This window comes from Phyllostomus hastatus, unplaced genomic scaffold, assembly GCF_019186645.2.
Source record: "Phyllostomus hastatus isolate PE091 unplaced genomic scaffold, TTU_PhHast_1.1 phas_contig_210, whole genome shotgun sequence".
Lineage (NCBI taxonomy): Eukaryota > Metazoa > Chordata > Mammalia > Chiroptera > Phyllostomidae > Phyllostomus > Phyllostomus hastatus.
Window position 1 is genome coordinate 13,664,685 of NW_025333737.1, and position 23,016 is coordinate 13,687,700.

At 41.1% G+C, this 23,016-nt stretch overlaps 1 protein-coding gene and 2 non-coding genes across 3 annotated transcripts; 1 reads left to right on the forward strand and 2 right to left on the reverse strand.

Annotated features, from left to right (window-relative positions):
- Window positions 1-6,222: 6,222 nt before the first annotated feature.
- On the reverse strand, window positions 6,223-6,295 carry TRNAR-CCG. Its single transcript has one exon. It is a non-coding gene; the product is annotated as a tRNA-Arg (tRNA).
- A 4,329-nt stretch (window positions 6,296-10,624) lies between these two features.
- Window positions 10,625-10,752, reverse strand: LOC123817795. Its single transcript, XR_006785509.1, has one exon. It is a non-coding gene; the product is annotated as a small nucleolar RNA SNORA33 (small nucleolar RNA).
- Window positions 10,753-13,950: 3,198 nt separating this feature from the next.
- On the forward strand, window positions 13,951-22,220 carry KPNA2 (karyopherin subunit alpha 2). The gene is made up of 11 exons (XM_045836586.1): window positions 13,951-14,089; window positions 15,087-15,184; window positions 15,327-15,464; window positions 16,013-16,101; window positions 17,581-17,849; window positions 18,320-18,414; window positions 18,512-18,775; window positions 18,977-19,210; window positions 19,625-19,807; window positions 20,756-20,905; window positions 21,870-22,220. Exons 2-11 carry the CDS (start codon window positions 15,110-15,112, stop codon window positions 21,960-21,962), a joined length of 1,590 nt encoding a protein of 529 aa, XP_045692542.1. The 5' UTR covers window positions 13,951-14,089; window positions 15,087-15,109; the 3' UTR covers window positions 21,963-22,220.
- Window positions 22,221-23,016: the final 796 nt, after the last annotated feature.

A 23,016-nucleotide genomic window follows, 5' to 3' on the forward strand; every position in this document is an offset into this window, starting at 1 on the left:
AGTTACCGTTGACATTCAATATTATATTAGTTTCAGGTGTATAACAGTGACTAGACATTATATAACTTATGAAGTGGTTCCCCGATAACTCTAGTACCCACCTGGCTTCACACATAGTTGTTACAATATCACTGACTGTATTCCCTGCACTGTACTTTACATCCCTGTGACTGTTCTGTAACTGCCAATTTGCACTTCTCAGTCCCTTCGCCTTTTCACCAAGTCCCCCAGTGCCCTCTCATCTGGCAACCAGGGAAGATATTTTTATTATGAAATAGTTAACATTCAGAAAATTGAGAATAATATAATGAATACTTGTTTAAGTATGACCGAGTTTTATCAAATTTTAAAATTGCTTGCCATATTTGCTTCATATTTTTCAGTGTTAAAAATTACAAACCCAGTTGGTGGCAAATAGTCTCCAGACGGCTGGCCCCCAGGCCCTCACTTCCTCGTGCTCACGCCCCGTGAATCCCCTCACACACCGTAGCAGGGCTGGTCTGACTGGCCAATGGCATAAGGGAGAAGTGATGAAGCACATTTTCAAAATTAGCTTACAAATATACTAAACTCTCATCTTGGTCATGCATTCTCTCTTTCTTTTAAATCATTTGCTCTGGGGAAAGCCAGCTGCCTTGTTTGGCAGACACCCAAGTAGTCTATGAGAGGCCCACATCGCAAGAACTGAAGTTTTCAGCCTAAAGCACTAAGATACTGAGACCTGCCAGCAACCAGCAAGTGAGCTTGAAAGCAGATCCTCTCCGGGTGAGCTTTCAGATACGCCCGCAGTGCTGGCCCACAGCTTGACCGACCCCTCCTAAGAGACCTGAGGAGAACCACCCAGCTGAGCCTCTCCCCAGTTCCTGGGCCACAGGAAGGGCGATTATTACAAACGTTTAATAATTGTTTTAAGCTGCTAACTGTTGGTGTAATTTCTTTCTTACAGCAATGGGTAACTAATACAGAGTTGAAGTCCCCATAGGCCCCTCTGTAATACATTTTCCTGTTCTTCCTAGAGGTAATCATTATGCTGAGCTTAGTTTTTCTACCATTCTTTTGGATGTTTTTTCTTATTATGATTAAGCCAACTATGATAGTAAAATTATAAATTGTGCTATAAATTGCCCTGGCTGGGCAGCTCCGTTGGTTAGATCATTGTCCAACTACACCAAAGTTGTGGGTTCGACCCCTGCTCAGGGCCCATACAAGAATCAACCACTGAATGTGTCAACAAGTGGAACAACAAATTGATGTTTCTGTCCCCCCACACATTCTAAAATCAATCAATATAAAAACTTTAGATTGATTTCCTATAAAATGGTGGCATAGGTAAACATGGCTTGCCTCCTTGCACAACCACATCAAAAGTACAACTAAAATATAGAACAACCATCACTCAGAACACTGAGAAATGAAGTCAAATGGGAGTCTGACAACTACAGAATTGAATAAACTTCATCCATCCAGACTGGTAGGAGGGGCGGAGACATGGAACAGACTGGTCCCATATCCACGTGTGGTCGATAAAAATTCTGGAGGGATATCTCAGGAGCAAGGAGTCCAAGCCCCACACCACGCCCCCTGGTCCAGGGTTCCAGCACCAGGAAGATAGGTACCCATAACTTCTGGCTGCAAAAACCAGTGGGGATTGAGTCAATGGAAGAAATGGCTAGAGCCCCAAGCAGGTCCTCTTAAAGAACCCACACATGCAATCACCTACTCAGATTCACTCCCTCTGAACTCCAGCATGGATAGCAGCTTAAAATGCACCAGTGGCATAACAAGGAGAAAGTGAAGTGTCTGGCATCAAGGTGAGCAGGGGCCATTGTCCCTTTTCTAAACTCTCCCCCCACAGGGCCACAGAACCAACAATCTGGTGCCATATCTGAGACACCATCACCCTGGCTAACACTGTTTGACCTGCCTTGGAGATCCCCAGAGACCCTACCCCACCCAAATTATTAGTGGCCACAGCCAATCCTTGCAGCTGACTGGCTTTGGTAAATCCTTCCTGTTGATCTGCCAACAGCAACCAAGACTCAACTACAGGAGGAGGGTGTACTCAGCCCACACAAAGGGCACACCTCAAGTACCCAGCTTGGGTGATAGGGGAGACTGTGCCGCTGGACCCTACAAGACACCTACTACATTAGGCCACACTACCAAGACATGGAGTCAAAGAAGCTCTACTTAATACATAGAAACAAACAACGGGAGGCTGCCAAAATGAAGAGACAAAGAAACATGACCCAGATAAAAGAACAGATCAAAACTCCAGAAAAAGAGCTAAACAAAATGGAGATAATCAATCTCTCAGATGCAGAGTTCAAAACACTGGTTATAAGGATGTTCAAGGAGCTTAGTGAGGAACCCAGCAGCATAAAAAAATATCCAGTCAGAAACAAAGTTTACTGTAATTGAAATAAGACCAATTTACAGGGGCACACCAGTAGAGTGGATGAAGCCAAGAATCAAATCAATGATTTGGAACATAAAGAAGCAAAACACCACTAAGCAGAAGGACAAGAAAAAAAAAGAATCCAAAAAATTGAGGATAGTACAAACGGCCTTTGGCACAACTTCAAGAGCTCCAACATTCACAGCACAGGGATGCCAGAAAGAAAAGAGTAAGAGTAAAAAAATTAGAAGTCTGTTTGAAAAAATAATGAAAGAGAAAACTTTGCTAATTTGGTGAAGGAAATAGACATGCAAGTCCAGGAAGCACAGAGAGTCCCAAACAAGATGGATGCAAAAAGGCCCACCCCAAGACACATCATAATTAAAATGCTAAAGGTTCAAGATAAAGAGAGAATCTTAAAAGCAGCAAGAGAAAAGTAATTAGTTACCTACAGGGGAGTTTCCATAAGTCTGTCAGCTGATTTCTCAAAAGAACCTTTGCAGGGATTGGCAAGAAATATTCAAAGTCATGAAAAGCAGGGACCTATAGCTAACATTGCTCTACCCAGCAAAGCTATCATTTAGAAGCAAAGGGCAGATAAAGAACTTCCCAGACCAAGACAAACAAACAAACAAACAAGCAAACAAACAAAAAACCTAAAGGAGTTCATCACCAAACCATTATCATATGAAATGTTGAAGGGACTTATTGGAGAAAAATATCAAAACTATAAACAATAAAATACCAATAAATACATATCTAACAACAATTGAATCTAAAAAAAAAAACAAACTAAACAAACAAGAAGAACAGAGACAGAATCATGGATATGGAGAGTGTTTTGATAGTTGCCAGTTGGGAGGAGGGAGTAGGGGAATGGGTGAAGAGGTGAGGGGATTAAAAAGAACAAACAAGTCGTTACAGAACAGACATGGAGATGTAAAGTATAGTACAGGAAGTGGAGTAGCCAAAGAACTTATAAGCATGACACATGAGGTGTGCTGGGAGGAAGGAGGCAAAGTGGGAAAAATGGGGACAACTGTAATAGCATAATAAATAAAATACTAAAAGAAAAATAAAAAATTTTTAAACCTTATAAATTAATTTTGAGCATTTTTAAGAAAATTCTAATTCAAAATTTTAAACATTCAATATAACTATGTACTTGTACATCAATAAATTATTTTTTGAACAATTCATAAGGAAATTGGTAAACTTTTCCTTTCTTAATTTGTGTAGTTCCTCATGTAATGTTATAAAGAAATGTAAAAGAACATATATTGTCAATGGAAATAATGATTATAATAACAGCTGGTACCTAATGAGCACTGTTCCAAGTATTAAATCTTTACATCAAAACATGAACATATATTGATACTTGTTTAAGCCCAATTTTTCAGATGAGTAACTAAAGCACAGAAAGGTTAAGTAACTTGCCCAAAGTGACACAGCTGTAATCAAGTGCTCTATGCCTGGTAGGGAGATCTGAAACTTTATTCCTGTAGAATCTGAGTTCATGGTGGTTTGTCTTTACTGGATGCTCTACTGAATTCCCATTAACCAGGTCTTTGGGATAAGGACACACTAAGATGTGCCCCTAGTGAATCTCTAGGTATCTAGACCTTGCCCTCTTTCTCCATTGAGTAGCAGAGCCATTTTTCCCTTGGCAATCATATCTATGGCACCCTCTTGGCTGGGGCTGCTATAACAAAGCACCACAGGCTGGGTGGCTTGAACAACAGACATTTATTTCCTGGGCTGGAAGTCTGAGATTAGGGTGCCAGCATCGTTAGGTTCTGGTGAGAACTCTTCCTGGCTCGCAGGTGGCTGCCTTCTTTCTCTATCTTCACATGTCCTCAGATGCGGGCGGGGGGGGAGAGGTGAGAGAGAGAGAGAGAGAGAGAGAGAGAGAGAGAGAGAGAGAGAACGCCTCTAGACTCTCCCCTTTAATATAAGAAATATGAGAACTCTAATCCCACCATGGAGGCTTTACCCTCATGACCCCATCTAAACCTAATTATTCCCAAAGGCTCACCTCCTAACACTGTAACATTGGGTTAGGGCTTCAACATATAAATTTTTGGGTAATATAAGCATTCAGCTCATAACAGTAACCCCTTCTCTGTCTATTGATTCAGAGGTATTAGAAGTCCCTTGGCCAACCGGCCGCCTTGGCTTCAAATGAATGGAACCATGATAGTGTTTACTAGTTTAGACACTTCTCCTTGGGTTCTAAGACCTCTGGACGCATTGAGTCCCTGATCTCTGGAAAAGAAAGCAAAAAATTATTTCAGTGAATCAATCATTAGGGTCATAGTGGGAGGGACCACTCCCACCTCCTCTCCTTGGTTCCTGGACACCTGCAGTCTGGCAATGTCTAAATCCCAGAGTAGTGATGCTAGCAGAAGCCCTACAAACAAGGAGAGCAAATCCACACCCAGAACACGGGTCTTTCCCTGTGAGAAGGAGGCGCTGTCCACACTCGAAGTCTTGCTGCAAACAAGGGATTGTTGTTTTGCCTCTTAGAGTGCGACTTTCCTCTTGGAGAAGCGCCCTCTGCTGGCCTTTCCTAAGATTTATGGCCAGAACATCCTCTACCTCCTTTTATTTGAGGAGTTTCAGGTGTTTCCTAGTGTCATTGATGGTGTCGTTTGTGGTTCTGCTGCTCATCCTTCTTGTTGCTGTTATGGGATTTCCAAGAGTAGAGAAAAAACGGCAACTTTACTGTTTGTTTAATACAGCAAAGTAGTAAATTGTAAAATATGATAATTCTGAATGTTCATATGATCGAATTGTATTTTAATATTAATTCTGGTGTATTTTCTGGCATTCTTAAATGAGTTCTGGTTTAAAATTTTTCAGCAGTACATGACTAATCTTAAAAAGGGGGTTGAGGATATTAGTTAAATTTCTCCATTGGTTGCTTGTTGTTGTTTTTTTAAAAATAAGTGTTTGATGTTGCAATAATTTCAGGTTCACAAAAAAGTTGCAAAGATCAAACAGAGGGTTCCCATATTACCCTTCACCCAGTTGCCTTTGATGTTAACATCTTCCATTATCATGTACTTTTGTCACAACAAACACATCAACACGGGTACAGTACTTACTGGTAACTAAACACCAGACTGTGTTCTGATTCCACTAGTTTTTCTACTAATGTCCTTTTTCTGTATCAGGCTCAAATCCAGGATACTATGTTGAATTTACTGTTTAGTAGTTTTTCAAGAGTAGGAGTTAACTCAGTGATATTTTTCGTGTACAAGTTTTGCAAGAAGGGTTTAAACTCTTCAAGCTAGTCAACTGAACCAGTCTGAAAAGCTTCAACTCTGATTTTCTTTTAACACGCTAATTTGCAAATAAAATTCACAGACACACAGACAGTCCCCCAAACTCGTACATTTTAACGACAATTTATTGTTCATAATAGTTTAGAGACAGACCATAAATTATATTTATTATGTTTTTGTGCTGTAACAGCACAATTGCTTTTCTATAAACTCTCTTTAGTACTGGAAATAAATGTTTGGAGCCAGCACAGTTGGATGTGCTCACACACCCTTTGGGGTAAGGACGGGGAGAGTTTTGCTTGTGTGGCCCGTACACAGAAAAAGAGGTGAAGCCATTTGTCTCCAGTACGATTTTTTCTTTTAAAAGTAAAGCTAAGCAAGATAAATGCTCCTGTTTTGGGTCAGCCGTTAGCCTTCACTTGCAAAGTCTCATTTGCCATGTTTTCAAAACGCGGAGGTGCACTTCATTTGCAAGGACGATTTTTGCAGACAATCGTCCTTGAAATCGGTTGGTCTGAACCAAAATGGAATTTCGTGCGACCCAGATGGGACTCGAACCCACAATCCCCAGCTCCGGAGGCTGATGCCTTATCCATTAGGCCACTGGGTCACCACAGAAAGATGTTTCTCACAACGTCCTCTTACGTGATGGCATCATCGTGCCCGCCCCTACGCTCCGTGCGCTCGCGACTGTGTGTATTTTGGAAAGCCGCCCCCAACGGCGCCAACGTGCGCCTGCGCCCTTTTGCACCCTTGGCCTGGACTTCAGTGCGGCACTCGTGCGTCTGCGCAGGCTCTCCGTGACCTGCTTCGCTGGACTGCGTACTCAGCTTGTGGGCAGTCTGTTATCTGTCTGCTGGATTTTTTGGAAGGTTTTCTGCCCTGGCTGCGTGTTACGCGCGGCTGGGGAACTTTAAGCAAAATTCCATTGACTGTGATTCCCCGTTCTAATTTTGTTTACCTGGGCGGGCGGGGCGTTTGCATTTTATAAAGCTCCTCTCGATCTTCCTCTACCGCTGACATTAATAATCATTCAGAGAGCGTTAGGTCGTCCTACACCCCACTTCAACCTTCCCATCATTTACAGTACCTTCCTCCTGTTTTTTTTTCTTGCGTTTATTCAAGGCACATTAATTTGATGACCTATTATGTGTAAATAGGCTCTTCTGTAATTTCGTCCCTCTACCTCACTCATCTACATCCATTTTCCTCCTCCTCTCCTCTTTTCTTCTGGATTAAAGGGAAAATTATAGAGGCTTCTGGTCGAGATGGCAAGGTAGGTAAATGTGGTACTTGCATCCTCCCATAATCACATTAAGATTTCAACTAAATTGTAGAACAGCCATCGTTCAGAGGCACCTGAAATCTAGCAGAATGAAAATCCTTCAGCTAAGGATTTAAAGAACAAGCCACATGGAGACTGGTAGGAGGGGTGGAGCTGTGGAACAGGTAAGCCCCATACCTGTGCGTAGCAGATAAAAATTGGGAGGGACATTTTGGCTGCTGAGGTCTCCCCAAGGAGAGAAGTGTCCCAGCCCCTCCATCCCAGGCACCCCGCCCCCCCATCCCAGGGTTCCAGTGCCAGAAAGAGAAATCCCCATAACTTCTGGCTATAAAAACTAGTGGGGATTTTGGCTTCTGGAGTTCCAGGTAGATCTTAAAGGGCTTGCTGCCAGACTAATTCAGACTCCATCCCTCTGAGCTCCAGCACTGGGGCAGCAGCTGGAAAGGCACCAGGGATGTATAGGGAGGAATGAATGGTCTGGCATTAGGGACAGAGCTGGAAGGGCAACTTTCTGCCAGATGAAATTGCTGGCAGAGGCCATTGTTCCTTTCCTGAGGCCGTCCCTCCACCCCAACAGAGTGGACAGGTGGGTTCCATATATGAGTCTCTATCAACCTAGATACCATCCAGGTGATTCCCTGAGAACCAGCCTCACCCACCTTTTGGGCTCAACCCAAGCTGTTTCTAGTGGCTTTTCCATGGGAATGCCTGTCTTGGCTCATGCTTCAGACTTTCCTAAAATGTCTCAAACAAGCAGCATTTGGCCTCAGTGTGCCCCGTACTTCCCGCTAAGTGGTTCAAGGCCCTGCACTAGAAGCAGCCTGCCTTGGTTTGCAGCTTGGGCTCTCCTGAGCACCTCCAAGCCCAGCATAAGTAGCAGCCATCTGCGGATTGCTTTGTAGCTCATGCCAGGTGACCCTGTGCAGAACACAGGCAGCAGCTGACATTGGCCTGTACCCCCTGGGAGGCCCCAGAACCAGCACCCTGGTGGACAGCTTCAGACAACATTGAAGCACTTGCACAAATAACACACGGAAAGGGTGGCCTCAGGGGACACCTCATCTCTGATGAACTAAGTCTTGCCTCGTAGGGTGGGCCTGTCTGCACAGCAGGACCACCATGGTGGTCGATGGTCACAGCCAGTCCTTACAGATCAGCCTAGGAATAAATCCTTCCCATTGACGTGCCAACAGCAATCAAGGCTCAATTGCAGCAGAAGGGTGTACACAGCCCACATGGGGCGACACACCTGGGGTGCCCAGCTTGTGTGATCAGGGAGGCTGTGCCACTGGACCCTACAGAACACCTACTATATAAGGCCACTCTACCAAGCCTGGTAGATGTAGCCTCTCTACCTAATTCATAGAATCAAACACAGGGAAACTGCCAAAATGAGACAAAGAAACATGTCCCAAATGAAAGAACAGAACAAAACTCTAGAAAAAGAACTAAACAAAATGGAAGCAAGCAATCCACTGGATGCAGAGTTCAAAACACTGATTATAAGGATGCTCAATGAGCTGAGAACTTCAATAGCATAAAAAAGAACACAAAGACCATAAAAAATAACTAGCCAGAAATGAAGGTTATATTAACTAAAATAAAGAATAATTTACAGGGAATCAACAGAATAGATAAAGCTGAGACTCAAACCAGTGATTTGGAATATAAGGAAGCAAAAGACACCCAATCAGAACAGCAAAAAGAAGAAAATGAGGGTAGTGTAAGGAGCCTCTGGGACAACCTCCAGCTCTCCGACATTCACATCATAAGGGTGCCGGAAAGGGAAGAGAGAGAAAGAAATTAAAACCTAAAGAGGCTCACACCAAGAAAATTAAAATGCAAAATGTTAAAGACAGAATCTCTTGCTTTTAGCAACAAGAGAAAAGCAATTAGTTACCTACAAGGGAGTGTCCATGAGACTGTCACCTGATTTCTCAACAGAAACTTTGCAGACCAGAAGGGAGTGGCAAAAATTATTCAAAGTGATGAAAAGCAAGGACCTGTAACTAAGATTACTCTACCCAGCAAAGCTATCATTCATAGTGGAAGGAGAAATAAAGAATTTCCCAGACAAGAAAAAGCTAAAGGAATTCATCACCACAAAACCAGTATTACATGAAGTGTTAAAGTATCTCGAAGAAGAAGAAGGGGGGAAAAGATAAAAAATGTGAACAATAAAATGGCAATAAGTACATATCAATAATTGAATCTAAAAAACAAATGTACAAGCAGAACAGAAACAGACACATAAATACCGAGAACATTGTGATGGTCGCCAGATGGGAGGGGGGTTCGGGGGATGCGTGAGAAAGGTGAAGAAGGGATTAAGGACAAATTGATTGTTACAGAATAGTCCTGTTGGGATGTAAAGTACAGAATAGGAAATATAGTCAATAATATTCTAATAATTATGTATGGTGTCAGATGAATATGCGGTCTATTGGGATGATCACTTAGTAATGTAATGTGTAATCACTGGGGTATGCTCTGGGAACTAATCTAATATAATATTGTATATCAAGTGTAATTTTAAAAACTGATTTAAACTTCTTTTCATCCAGTTATTTTTTAAGATGTTTTATTGATTATGCTATTACAGTTGTCCCATTTCCCCCTTCACTCCCCTCCACCCTGTACACCCTCTCCCACCCATATCCCCCCTTTAGTCATGTCCATGTGTCATACTTATAAGTTCTTTAGCTTCTGCATTTCCATACTATTCTTACCCTCCCCTATCTATTTTCAACCTACATTCTATGCTACTTATTCTCTGTACCTTTTCCCCCTCTCTTCTCCCACTCCCCTGTTGCTAACCCTCCATGTGATCTCCATTTCTGTGGTTCTGTTTCTGTTCTAGTTGTTTGCTTAGTTTCTTTTGGTTTTGTTTTAGGTGTGGTTATTAATAATTGTGAGTTTGCTGTCCAAAACTGATCTAAACTTAAAAAATAAAGGGAAAATGGATATAACAAGATCTCTAAATACAGAATAATATGGATATTTTTAAAACCTTAAAGCTAGGTTTTGGATGAAGATTTAGAGTCTTTCTGGTTTCTTGCACAATAAATATCTCTGTGCTTCTTGCTTGTAAGATGTTGCATTTGTGGTTTTAAAAAATACACAATTTCATTTTCTTTTTGGACACATAATACCTGTTCATTGTAAAACCATATAAAATAGGGATAAGCCAAATGAAAAAAAATTGAAATTGATTATAATCCTACCACTTAGAGATAAAGACTGTTAACATTTTGGTGAGTTGGGGTTTTTCTTTTCAGATTTTATTTATTTACTTTTTAGAGAGGGGGAGGGAGGGAGAGAGAATGGGAAATACCAATGTTTGCCCCTTGTGCATACCCCACTGAGGGACCCATTCTGCAAACCAGGCCTGTGCCCTAACTGGGAATTGAACCGGTGACCCTTTGGTTTGCAGGCCAGCACTCAATCCACTGATCCACACCAGCCAGGGCTTGGTGTGTGTTCTTAAAATCTTGCCTGTATGTCATTGTTTTACTACCTGTGGATCATAAGCCATCCAGGAGATGCTTTCCATTAAAGCTAAGACACTGTTAGTGAATAATAATTAATGAATAATGACAATGCTATAAGAATTATTAATTGTATTCAGTCTCGACCCTAGAGCACACTTTTTTTTCTTACATCCATTTTCAGGGCCCTAATGACCTCAATGTCTTTAAGTCTTGTAACATGGCTTTACTATTGCTAGCTTTCTCTAAATTTCTGCAGAAACACATTCAGGTAAGCAGACGTCTTCTTAATATTTTGTGTGACATGGAAAACATGCATAAATCACTTCTGCATACCAAAATACAGTGGTGGTCTCTGGAGGAAAACATTTGTGTGATGTTTGAGTTGCAGGCTAAACTAGCTGCTTTTTCACTGGAACACAGTTTTAATTTGAAAGAAAGGCTGACATACTAAGATTATTCATACCTGGTCACACCTGGTTTGCTTCTCCAGAGCAGCTCCATTCTCATGCTTACATCATCACACGGTTTATGGAAGAGACAGGGTATCTCACTCTCAAAGGCCTCAATAAGCCCTGGCTGGATTGTTGAGTTTGTTAGAGTACCAACCCAATACCCCTTATATTGTGGGTTCCACCCCCAGTCAGGCCACATACAAGAATCAGCCAATTAATGCATGCATGAATAAGTGGAACAACAAATCAAATCGGTGTTTCTGTCTTCCTTCTCTCTCTAAAGTATTTTTTTTAAATTTATTTATTTTTAGAGAGAGGGGAAGGGAAGGAGAAAGAGAGGGAGAGAAACATGGATGTGTGAGAGATACACTGATCAGCTACTGCTGCTCACACACCTCCAACCAGGGAGCTACTCCACAACCCAGGCTGCCTGTGCCCTGACTCGGAATCAAACCAACAACCTTTTGTTTTCCAAGCTGGCACTCAATCCACTGATCACATGAGCCAGGGCTAAAAACAATTTTTTTAAAAAAGAGAGCTTTGTAGACCCTGACTGGTATGGGTCAGTTGACTGGTGTCATCCTGCAAAGCAAAAGGTTGGTGGTTCAATTCCTGGTCAGGGCACATGCCTGGGTTGCAGGTTTGAGATCACATTGATGTTTTTCTTCCTCTCTTTCTCTGAAAATAAATAAACAAACAAACAAAAATAAATAAATGAAATATTTTTTTTAAAAGCCTCTGTAGATGTTTTATTGCACTGTGTTACATCTTCATCACCAAATCTATCCCTGTGACTAGGGTGGAATGTACTGATTGGCCCTAGGTCAGAGGCCCTCTCCTGAATCTCCAAACTACAATAGCTAAGAGTGGAGGGTGCATGGTTCCTTAGGACAACCTTGTATCTTTCAAAGGTAACTTTCACTTTTGACATTGTATTTCTGTCTCAGGTTGTTCTCAGATGCAAGTCCTGAATGGTTGAGAGATTGCATGGGTCCTGGAACCAGACAGCCTGGGTTTGTGAATCTGGACAGGTTACTTAACCACTGGTGATTCTAGTCTCCTCTTCTGTGAAATGGAACAGATGACATTACTACCTCCGAGAGGTGTGAGGATTAAATGTATTAATATGTATACAATGCAACATACAGATGTATTGTAGAACTGTACACTTGAAACTTACGAACCTATGTCACCCTAATAAAATTTTTTAAAAGATTAAATGTTTTAAGCCCTGGCTGGCATAGCTCAGTGGATTGAGCACCGGCTGCGAACCGAAGTGTTGCAGGTTCGATTCCCAGTCAGGGCACATGCCTGGGTTGCAGGCCACAGCCCCCAGCAACTGCACATTGATGTTTCTCTCTTTCTCCCTCCCTTCGCTCTCTAAAAATAAATAAATAAAATCCTTAAAAAAAAAGAAAATGAAAATACAATACACACACACACACACACAAAAAGATGAAATATTTTAATATATGTAAAACACTTGGAACACTTTTGGGCATGTGGTGCAGGGTGCATAGTTCCCCAGGGCAACCTTGTATCTTTCAAAGGTAACTTTCACAATTGACATTATATTTCTGTTTCAGGTTGTTTTCAGGTGCAGGTCCTGAATAGTGGTTAAGAGCATAAAAAGTTATGTATTTGTAACCTTCAGGGGTAGGGCAGGGTGTTCATTAGAGTTTTCCTGTTTTCTCTACAATTGTCCTATTCAGAATTCTACAACTCACATCCCCTTAGGTCAGAACAGAGTTTCCTTTCCTACCTCCAATCATTAAAGAAAAGGCACAGCCTTCCCAAGATGAATTTAGGTTTCATGCATTTCCCTGAAACACTCAGAGTAGCAAGAGAATGCCTGGCAGTGACTGGTTTAGGGGTGAATTCTTTCCACATGTTTGCGCTTGGGGGATGGGATTATGCTGACTGGGTAGGTGAGAGGAGAGTCATCCTCTCAAGAACAACCCCATGGCTGCCACACAGTGAATGAAGCTGGCATAAACGCCTGCAAGAATGGAAAACGTTCGATGTTTGAATTTATGTAGAGCAAGAAAGAAAACCAATTTAATTTTTCTCAAGACATTCTTTTTAGGATACAGAAAAATTGAAGAAAGAAAATGATCCATAATCCCGATGCCCTGACAACGATAATTAGTACCTGAAAAAGTAATTGTACATGGAAAAAAAATAATGATAAATGCAAACATTCAGAAATGTGTAAAATACAGTATAGAATGTTACTGGAAAGACTGGCAAAACTTCAAAACGGACTATATATAGGGGTGGACAAAATTAGGATTAAAGTTGTAACAAATAACTGATACAATAATGAATAAATGGTAACACAAGAATAAACTGTTTTGCGTAGTCACCACTGTAACCCACTTTTGCCCATCCCTGTATACATACAGAGAGGTGAGGAGAGGGAGATAGTAGAAAATGTAGCAAAATGTTAACATTGGGCAAATATAGGTAAAGATTTGCAATTCTTCTGTAAATACAGATTTTAAATAATTTAAAAATAAAAGCGTGTCAAGAGAAACAGGCATAGTAAACCTCTCGTTGCCGTATATTTGTGGGTTCCATGCAGTCTTTTACGACGCATGCTTAAAAAAAAAAATGCCACACATATTTGTCTAGTCCTTCTTCTCCATAATGGATAGAAAGTTCTCCCAAGTTCCTTCTGTGAAATATACTTACAGTATGTTTCTATGTCAACATTTTAAAGAATAATTTTGGGAATCATTCGTTGTACTTGGTCAACGCAACAGCCGAGGAAAAAGACCAGCAACTTTTTAAGAACGCTCAAACCCTTTTGCAAAGGCCGGCTGCGAGGAGGCTGAAAACCGCCCTTCGCGCTACTTGCCGGGATTTGGAGTCTTCCAACTCGGAACTGCTAGGATTGCCTGGCGGCTCCCTCATCTCGCGATACTCTCCTCTCTCGGGTTAGGCCCTACGACCCCCCGCCCACAACGTGTTTTTCAAATCCACCAATAGACGCACAACGTAAGCTCAAACCAGCCAATCGGAATGCGGAGCCACCGGGAAATTTAAATCGCGCCGGCCGGCTGCACGAGCCACACGGTCTTCGAGCTGATCAGTGTCGGGCGTTTTCAGAGCAACCGAACCGCAGCCTGTCCGCCTCGCACGTCTTCTGTGAAAGGAGTAAGCAGGCAGTGCAGGTACGAACTCAGGCCCACCCGGGCCAGACATGTACGAGTGGCCATTAGGCAGCTTGCGGGTGGCGGGAGGGGAGGCCTCGGGTACACGCCCGGCCTGGCTTTGGCCTCCTTTTTTGAGGAGGCCTCTAGGGCGTCTTTCGCTGTCGAGGGGGCTGTTTATACGATGCCAGCCCGCGGGCTTTAGACCGTCTAGGCTCTGCGGACCTCAGCGAGAGCCTTGACTCGTAGCGACTCGGAAAATCAGACTGAGTTCTGAGGGCCAAAGTGCCAGGAGGCGGCCAGGCGCCGCCTGCCCTTCCTCCGCTGCATCTTCCGGGGGTGGGGGACAGGGCACGGGACTGGAGATGATGGAGGTGGAAGTTGTATGGTCTACCTCTTACAACGTAGGCCTTGGGTTGGCTGTGCCAATTTCGTAAGTTAACATAATGGAGTAAAGATAAATCGAAAGGAACCTTTGAAGGTTGCTCTTTAAGTAGCGAGTCTGAATGATGTCAGCTGATAATCATCATCCTCATGAAGAATGTTCACTCGAAATTCCTGGCATTGAAAGTGTTAGCGAGATACGGAAGATACAGAGAACTGCGTCGCAGATTTTCAGTGTTGACAGAAAAATGTTATGGAAGGCTTAATAAATGCAATAGTGAAGGAAATTTTTCTTTTATTGAAAATTGTGAGGAGTGCGCCTGTTTTGGTTATTTAAAGACCAGAGGATCTGAATCTATTGAGCCTAGGATATAGTTTTTACTGTAAGCTCAGTTTCCTACTTTGTCTTCAGTTAACTATTCATGGACTGTACATAGTAGTCTAGATCTGCACCGTCCAATATTGGACATGCTTGTGGCAAGTCCGAATTTTGAGCTATGGTGTACGCTTACAATGCACACAAGATTTCAAAGAATTAGTACGAAAGAAGAATGTGAAATATCTGTTAATATTTTCCTTACAGACAAAGCAAAATGATAAACGGGAAATTTTTTTTCTCTCCCTCATCTCATAGCTGTCTCCCTTTGTCTCACAACCATGTCCACCAATGAGAATGCTAACTCACCAGCTGCCCGCCTTAACAGGTTTAAGAACAAGGGGAAAGACAGTACAGTGAGTACCTTCTGTTGCTTTCATATAGTATTGGTTAAATGGAAAGATATTTTTGGGAATTTGAAAAAAAAAAAAAAAGCCCTTACTTAGCAACAAAACCTAAAGTGGTAATAGGTGAAATGATCTGTTACCTTTTACCAAGGAAATGAGGCGTCGCCGAATAGAAGTTAATGTGGAGCTGAGGAAAGCTAAGAAGGATGAACAGATGTTGAAAAGGAGAAATGTGAGCTCCTTTCCTGATGATGCTACTTCTCCACTGCAGGAAAACCGCAACAACCAGGTGAATATATTTTAGCTTATGAATTATGGTAAACCCAGAAAATCAGTATGGTTCAGTATTTTAAAGCATTCCTATCTTTACGCTTTTAGCAATGAAATTGGCGAAGATTGTTTTTTCCCTGCTCTGAATCAGTAGTTCTGCTGGGTTTCCTATCCGCTCTTAATAGTCTGCTGAACCTGACCCAAGGTCTTCTTTAGCTTTGATCTCCCTTCATGTTCGCCTGCATTTACAGCTGCCAGCTCAGTAACCTGACCTGGCCCATTCCAGTACCAAATGAAAGTATGTCCAGAACCAGCCACTCTCTGGCTCATTCCTACCTTTTTTTTTTTTTTTTTTTTTTGTATTCTCTATTTTTTGTACTTGTCTGAAAACTGTTCCGCATGTAAAATAATGAATATTTAACTAACAGGCAAAAGTAAATGTAGGGCTAATGAATATTTAGTAACTGATTGTAAACCTAAAAAAAATGTCTTCCCAATGACAAAGAGGGATATTATTATTTGTAGTTAATCCAAAAGATAATTTGCAAAATCCCACTGTTTTTGTAGGGCACTATAAATTGGTCTGTTGAGGACATTGTCAAAGGCATAAATAGCAACAATTTGGAAAGCCAGCTCCAAGCTACTCAGGCTGCAAGGTAAGTCTTGTCTGTTGTAGCATAAGTAACCCTAGAAATTAGCCTTTTTAGATTTTCTTAAAAAAAAAAAAGATTTTATTTTCAGAGGAGAAGGGAAGGAGAATGAGAGTTTGCGAAACATCAATGTATGGTTGCCTCTCATGTGTCCCCCACTGGGGACCTGGCCTGCAATCCAGGCATGTGCCCTGACTAGGAACCGAACAGGGGACCCTTTGGTTCACAGGCCTGCGCTCAATCCACTGAGCCACACCAGCCAGGGCAGATTTTCCTTTTTTGTGGGAAAGAGATAGATGGTATGGATAATGGTTAAGCCAGCTTTAGGAATCTTCCCTTAGGTAAAACTGTGATTTTCTGTAATACCTCTAAAGTCCCACCCATACCCGATGATCATCACTATTAACCTTTGGTGTACTTTAAAAAAAAGAATTACAAATTTTTTGTCAATGTGGCATTTCAAGTAAGTGTCAGGGAAAGGAATTGTTCAGTAAGTGGGATTGGCATATACATTTAGAATGGTATATCCATTTAGAAAATAAGTATATTTAGACTCTTATCTCTCATCATACACATATTTGTGACATCCCTCACAGAAAGGATTAGTAATTTCTGGAGCGTAATGGTATGGAAAATCTAAATGGCAAATGTGGAAAAGACTTAACCTTACTTGGTCAGAGAAACAAATTAACAATGAGAGTGTAACTTTCAGGTGTCTTGAAGTTTTAAAAAACTGACAAGATCTAGCCCTGGCCAGTATGGTTCAGTTGGTTGGAGTGTTCTGTACACCAAAAGGCTGAGGGTTTGATTCCTGGTCAGGGAACATACCTAGGTCATGGGTTCGATTCCTAGTCAGGGTGTATATGGGAGGAGGCTGATCAATGTTTCTCACTCTCTCCCCTTCCTCTATCCCTTCCTCTCTGTAAAATCAATAAATATTTTAAACATTAAAAAAAAAAAAACTGGCAAGATCTAAGGTAGATTTCTGTAGGGATTCAGAGAAGAGAGTAATCTACATTAGTGGTAGAGTGTGTGTGTGTTATAGTAAACCTCATCCAAGGAAATGATTGTTGATTTTTAGAGAGGAGGGTGGGAGAGAAAGAGAAACATCGATCAGTCGCCTCCTGTTCTCGCCCTGACTAGGGATGGAACTCACAACCTAGGTATGTGCTCTGACTGGGAATTGAACCCGGGACCATTTTGGTGCATAGAATGGTGCTCCAACTAACTGAGCCACCTGGCCAGAGCCATTACTGGTGATATTTTGATTTTGGAAAAATGGGTATTTAAAGACGCCACATACAGTAGTACATTGCAACCAGTGTGTCCAGCTCCTTTTAAATTACAGGATAATTTGAGCGTTTAGTGCTTTTACCGTAAAAGGTTATCTGAAGTTCTAAACTCTTGAATTGCATTTTTAATTGGTTTTTACACACACTTACTTGTTAATCACCTTCAACTTTTTTTTTTCCTGCTCACCCATAGGAAACTGCTTTCTAGGGAAAAACAGCCACCGATAGACAACATAATCCGGGCTGGTTTGATTCCAAAATTTGTGTCCTTTTTGGGCAGAACTGATTGTAGTCCCATTCAGTTTGAATCTGCTTGGGCCCTCACTAACATTGCTTCCGGGACATCGGAACAGACCAAGGCTGTAGTAGATGGAGGTGCTATCCCAGCATTCATTTCTTTGTTGGCATCTCCCCATGCTCACATCAGTGAACAAGCTGTGTGGGCTCTGGGAAACATCGCAGGTACTTGGCATTTTAAATTGTTTTGATGGAATGTCTCTAATCATGAGGTTGGAAAAAGTGTTACTGTATTTTTAAAGATTTTATTTATTTTTAGAGGGAAGAGAAGGGGAGAAAGAGGGAGAGAAGCGTCAGTGTGTGGTTGCCTCTTACGTGCCCCCTACTGGGGACCTGGCCCACAACCCAGGCATGTGCACCAACTGGGAATTGAACCAGTGACCCTTTGGTTCACAGGCTGGCACTCAGTCCACTGAGTCACACCAGCCAGGGCTGCTTTGTTATAAGTAGTAGTGACCTTTGTGTTAAGTTTTGAACTTGCTTTCTTCTGGTGCTTATTAGGTGTGAAAGTGGCATCTAGGTAAGTTAGGGAATTTCTGAGAGTGTTTCCTTTATGTTAAAATATTGGCACACTGGATCACTAAATATTGACAGTGCTAGAAAAGTAGATAGGTTTGACTTTGCCCTTTTTTCAGGTGATGGTTCAGTTTTCCGAGACTTGGTTATCAAATACGGTGCAGTCGATCCACTGTTGGCTCTTCTTGCAGTTCCTGATATGTCATCTTTAGCAGTAAGTTACTGACATAGTGAAGTTACTCACTTGTTGATTCTAATTTTCCCACCTCCCCCCCAAACAGGACCTTTATTGCATTTTTCTTTTCCCTCAGTGTGGCTACTTGCGTAATCTTACCTGGACATTGTCAAACCTTTGTCGCAACAAGAATCCTGCACCCCCATTAGATGCTGTTGAGCAGATTCTTCCTACTTTAGTTCGTCTCTTGCATCATGATGACCCAGAAGTACTAGCAGATAGCTGCTGGGCCATCTCCTACCTTACTGATGGTCCAAATGAACGGATTGAAATGGTTGTGAAAACAGGAGTTGTGCCGCAGCTTGTGAAGCTCCTGGGAGCTACTGAATTGCCAATTGTGGTAAGCTGTTAACCTTCAGATGAGAACATAAAGTATAAGGAACATAATTATTTGATATTAGTATTGACATACTACTTATTTGAGGCTGTGATGAGCCTATAACTTATCAAAATTTGGGGGGTATAGAATTTTTGAGCAATATTAGAAAAATAAAAGACAAGTGTCACTGTGTCATTATTTTTTTTTTTTTTCCCTTTTCAGACTCCTGCGCTGAGAGCCATAGGAAATATTGTCACTGGGACAGATGAACAGACTCAGGTTGTAATAGATGCGGGAGCACTTGCTGTGTTTCCCAGTCTGTTAATGAACTCTAAGACTAATATTCAGAAAGAAGCGACATGGACCATGTCAAACATCACAGCTGGCCGTCAGGACCAGATACAGCAAGTTGTGAATCATGGATTAGTCCCGTTCCTCGTTGTTGTTCTCTCTAAGGTAGTGAAGCCTTAGGCCTTAATCCAAGAATTGTTAGCACTTATGGATAGGCATTTGGAACTGTGTTTGATAAGATTCTTTTTTTTTTTTTAACTTTTTATAAAAAAAATTTTCTTTATTGATTTGAGAAAGGGGGAAACATCGATTTGTTTTCCACTTACGCCTTCATTGGTTGCTTCTTGTACAGGCCATGACTGGGAACTGAACCCACAACCTTGGTGTACTGGGGTGATGCTCTAAACAACTGAGCTACTTGGCCAGGGAATAAGACTCTTAATGTACCGATGTTGCATTTCTTTGCTAAATAATGGCCAATAATCTCTTTAACTTAAGTTTTTTTTTTTTTAATAGTATTTTTGGAGTCTTATTTTTTACAACCATTCTGAAATAAACCTGTTTTCTTATGTTTATTAGGCAGACTTTAAGACACAAAAGGAAGCTGTATGGGCTGTGACCAACTATACAAGTGGTGGGACAGTTGAACAGATTGTTTACCTTGTTCACTGTGGCATAATAGAACCATTGATGAATCTCTTAACTGTGAAAGATACCAAAATTATTCTGGTTATTCTGGATGCCATTTCAAATATCTTCCAGGTAAGTTTTAACAAGGTAATTTGAGTCTAGAATATAATGATCCTTGGCTTATCCGTCACCCATTGTGAACAGTTTGTCAACGTTTGACTTACTATCCTACTTCCCTTTAATTATGTCTCCTAAATTTTTCATAACAAATTATTTCATCTAAATATTTCTATATCTCCTAAAAGTTGAGGACTTTTAAAAAATCAAATCACAGTATTCTTACACTTAATAAATTTTTTTTTTTATATCAACAGATGACTCAGGGAAATTTGTGTTCGTGTACCATAGACCATGGTTCTCCATGGACAGTGGTTCTCCACCTTAACTAAGAGATTATGTATCTGGGGTGTTCTTACAAAACAGAAATCTGTTTCCATCACAGACCAGTTTGAACCTGAATATAGTGTCATTTTTAAAATATTCGATTAAATAACTTACTATGCAGGTAAAATATATAAAATTGTAAAACTTAATGTGAAAAATGTAGTGTCATTTTTATAGATGTCCAGGTGATGATGAACAGAAAAGGTTGAGAACTATTCAAAGATCTTTGTGACCAAAAGCTACGGAAGTAGTTGCTAAGAGCAAGTATAGGTCAGATCACCTTGAATTTTTTATTTTTTAGGATTTTCTTTATTTTTAGAGAGAGGGGAAGAGAGGGAGATAAACATCAATGTGAGGGAAAGATTGATGGGTCGCCTCTTGTATGCGCCCCAACTGGAGACCAAACCCTAAGCGCAGGCTTGTGTCCTGAATGGGAATCAACCAGTGACCTTGGCAACCTTTTTCTTTGCAGGACGACGCCCAACCTGAGCCACACTGGTCAGGGCTCCCCTTGTGTTTTTTAAAAAATGTAAAATGGAGATAGTTTTTATCTCATAAGGTTTGTTAAAGGAACTGTGAAGTGTTATTTCTGTCTGATAAATATTAGTATTCAAACACAGATTGGGATTTTTTTAGGCTGCTGAGAAACTAGGTGAAACTGAGAAACTTAGTATAATGATCGAAGAATGTGGAGGTTTGGACAAAATTGAAGCTCTACAAAACCATGAAAATGAATCTATATACAAAGCCTCATTAAACTTGATTGAGAAGTATTTCTCTGTAGAGGTGAGTGACATGGTAATGTTAATAAGAATTTGGAAAGTAGACATTTAAGGTTAAGTTTAGACTTTTTAAAATAAGGCTTTTATTTATTTATTTATTTATTTATAGAAAGAGGAGAGGGGAGGGGGAAGGAGGGGAGAAACAGCCATTGATTGCTTCTCGCACACCTCCCACTGGGGACTTTAGCCCCACAACCTAGGCATGTGCCCAGACTGGGAATCGAACCACCGACCTTTCAGCTCACAAGCTGGGAATCACTCCACTGAGACACATCAGCCAGGGCTTTTTTCTCTATTTAGAGAGAGGGGAAGGGAGCAAGAAAGGAAGAGAAATATTCATGTGTGGTTGCCTCTCATGTGCCCCCTACCAGGGACCTGGCCTGCATTCCAGGCATGTGCCCCAACTGGGAGACTTTTGAGTTCACAGGCCCGCACTCAATCCACTGAGCCACACCAGCCAGGGCTCTCATGCTTTTAAAGATGCCCTGTACCCTTATTAAATACAGCAGAATTATCAGTGTGAGTAGGACATAATGTATATGTATTTGCTCCTCAAATGTTTGGCTTGATGATAATATAATCTTTTTAACTTGAGATTTTTTAAAAATCACCAATTGGCTTTGAAATGAATAAATAGCCTTGGGAATCTTAAAATATTTTGAGAGTAAGTGTGTCAGTGGAGTAAGCTAGTCACTGGAGAAGTAGGCCATACTCTGGGCCTAATAAGCATTTTTTCCCTTGCCTAGTAACATGAAAGGCAGAGAAGCACCTTCCCTTCCCTTGTGCTAATGAATTGGCACGTTTTGGCAGCCCTCTCTCCCTTCCTCCGCTTTTTCAAATATGGTACAGGATTAAAGGTTGGAATATGCAGATGAAGACCTTAAGAGTAAATACAGACTTCTGGGTAGGCTACTGCTTAGAAATATGCCATATTTATGAGATTACATTTTCTCTTTTAATACTTCCAGGAAGAGGAAGATCAAAATGTTGTGCCAGAAACTACCTCTGATGGCTATACGTTCCAAGTTCAGGATGGCGCTCCTGGGACCTTTAACTTTTAGATTGTCCAGCTGAGGCATAAAATGTTGTTTGTTGTGTGCTATGTTTGGTATAAGTTCGTCTTACTGTTTCTCTACTAAGAACTCTTTTTAAATGTGGTTTGTTATTGTAGCACTTTTTACAATGAAACTATACTTGAACAGTTCCAAACTGTACATACTGTATGAAACCTCTCCTTTCAATGAGTTTCTTATTTCTATGTGGAATTTCCTATCTTACAGTGTCTTGTAAATAAAGATTAAGTTTCACCATTTATGTTACTTCACCATGCCTGTGTTTTGCTTTCCAGTGTTTGGAGCTCATAGGTTACAATGAAGGGTAACAGAACCACAACGATGTGACTAATTAGAGGTGTAGTTCTGGTTACGGACATCATTTGACTTAACATTTATCAAGGACAGAGGGGTGATAACTTTTCCTGCCTGCTCCTGAGTTTGGGCTTTGCCCTAGGTCGCTTCTCTTCGTGGTAATGGTGGCAGTTGGCATTTCCAGGTTTCATGTCCATTTGTACCAGCCAGAAAAAAATTTTTCTGAGTTTTCACAAAAGAATGAATAAAATTTCCCAGAAGCCTTTGGCCTGTCTCCTCAAGTCTCCAATGGCCAGGGAGATGAAATAAAAATTTTAAATTTATCGTCAAATAAAATTATAAAACTGCAAAAGTGATTTATGACCTTTAGGGGTACCATATCCCACCAAGAAGGTAGATTTCAAGTCAGTAGCACTATAATGCAGCAAATTTCCATTTACCTTCTCTCAGTGGTCAGGGGATTCTTGCCCTATTTCATCAACAAACACATAAATACTGTTTTAGGAAACAAGTCACTTTAATTTGCTACTTTTCCATTTCAAAAGGTCATTACAGTATCATTTGCAAAATTCAACAAGGAAAGATGCCACCGGTAGCATGTTCTGGGAACCACAGAACCATCAACTGTGTGTGTCAAATACATTTCACCTTGTGCAGGTGATGAACTTGTTACAAAAGTTTCCTCCATGAAACAATGTTGAGTGCTTATGCTGTTTGGTTGCGGAAAAAGCAAGTTTCTAACCTGGAA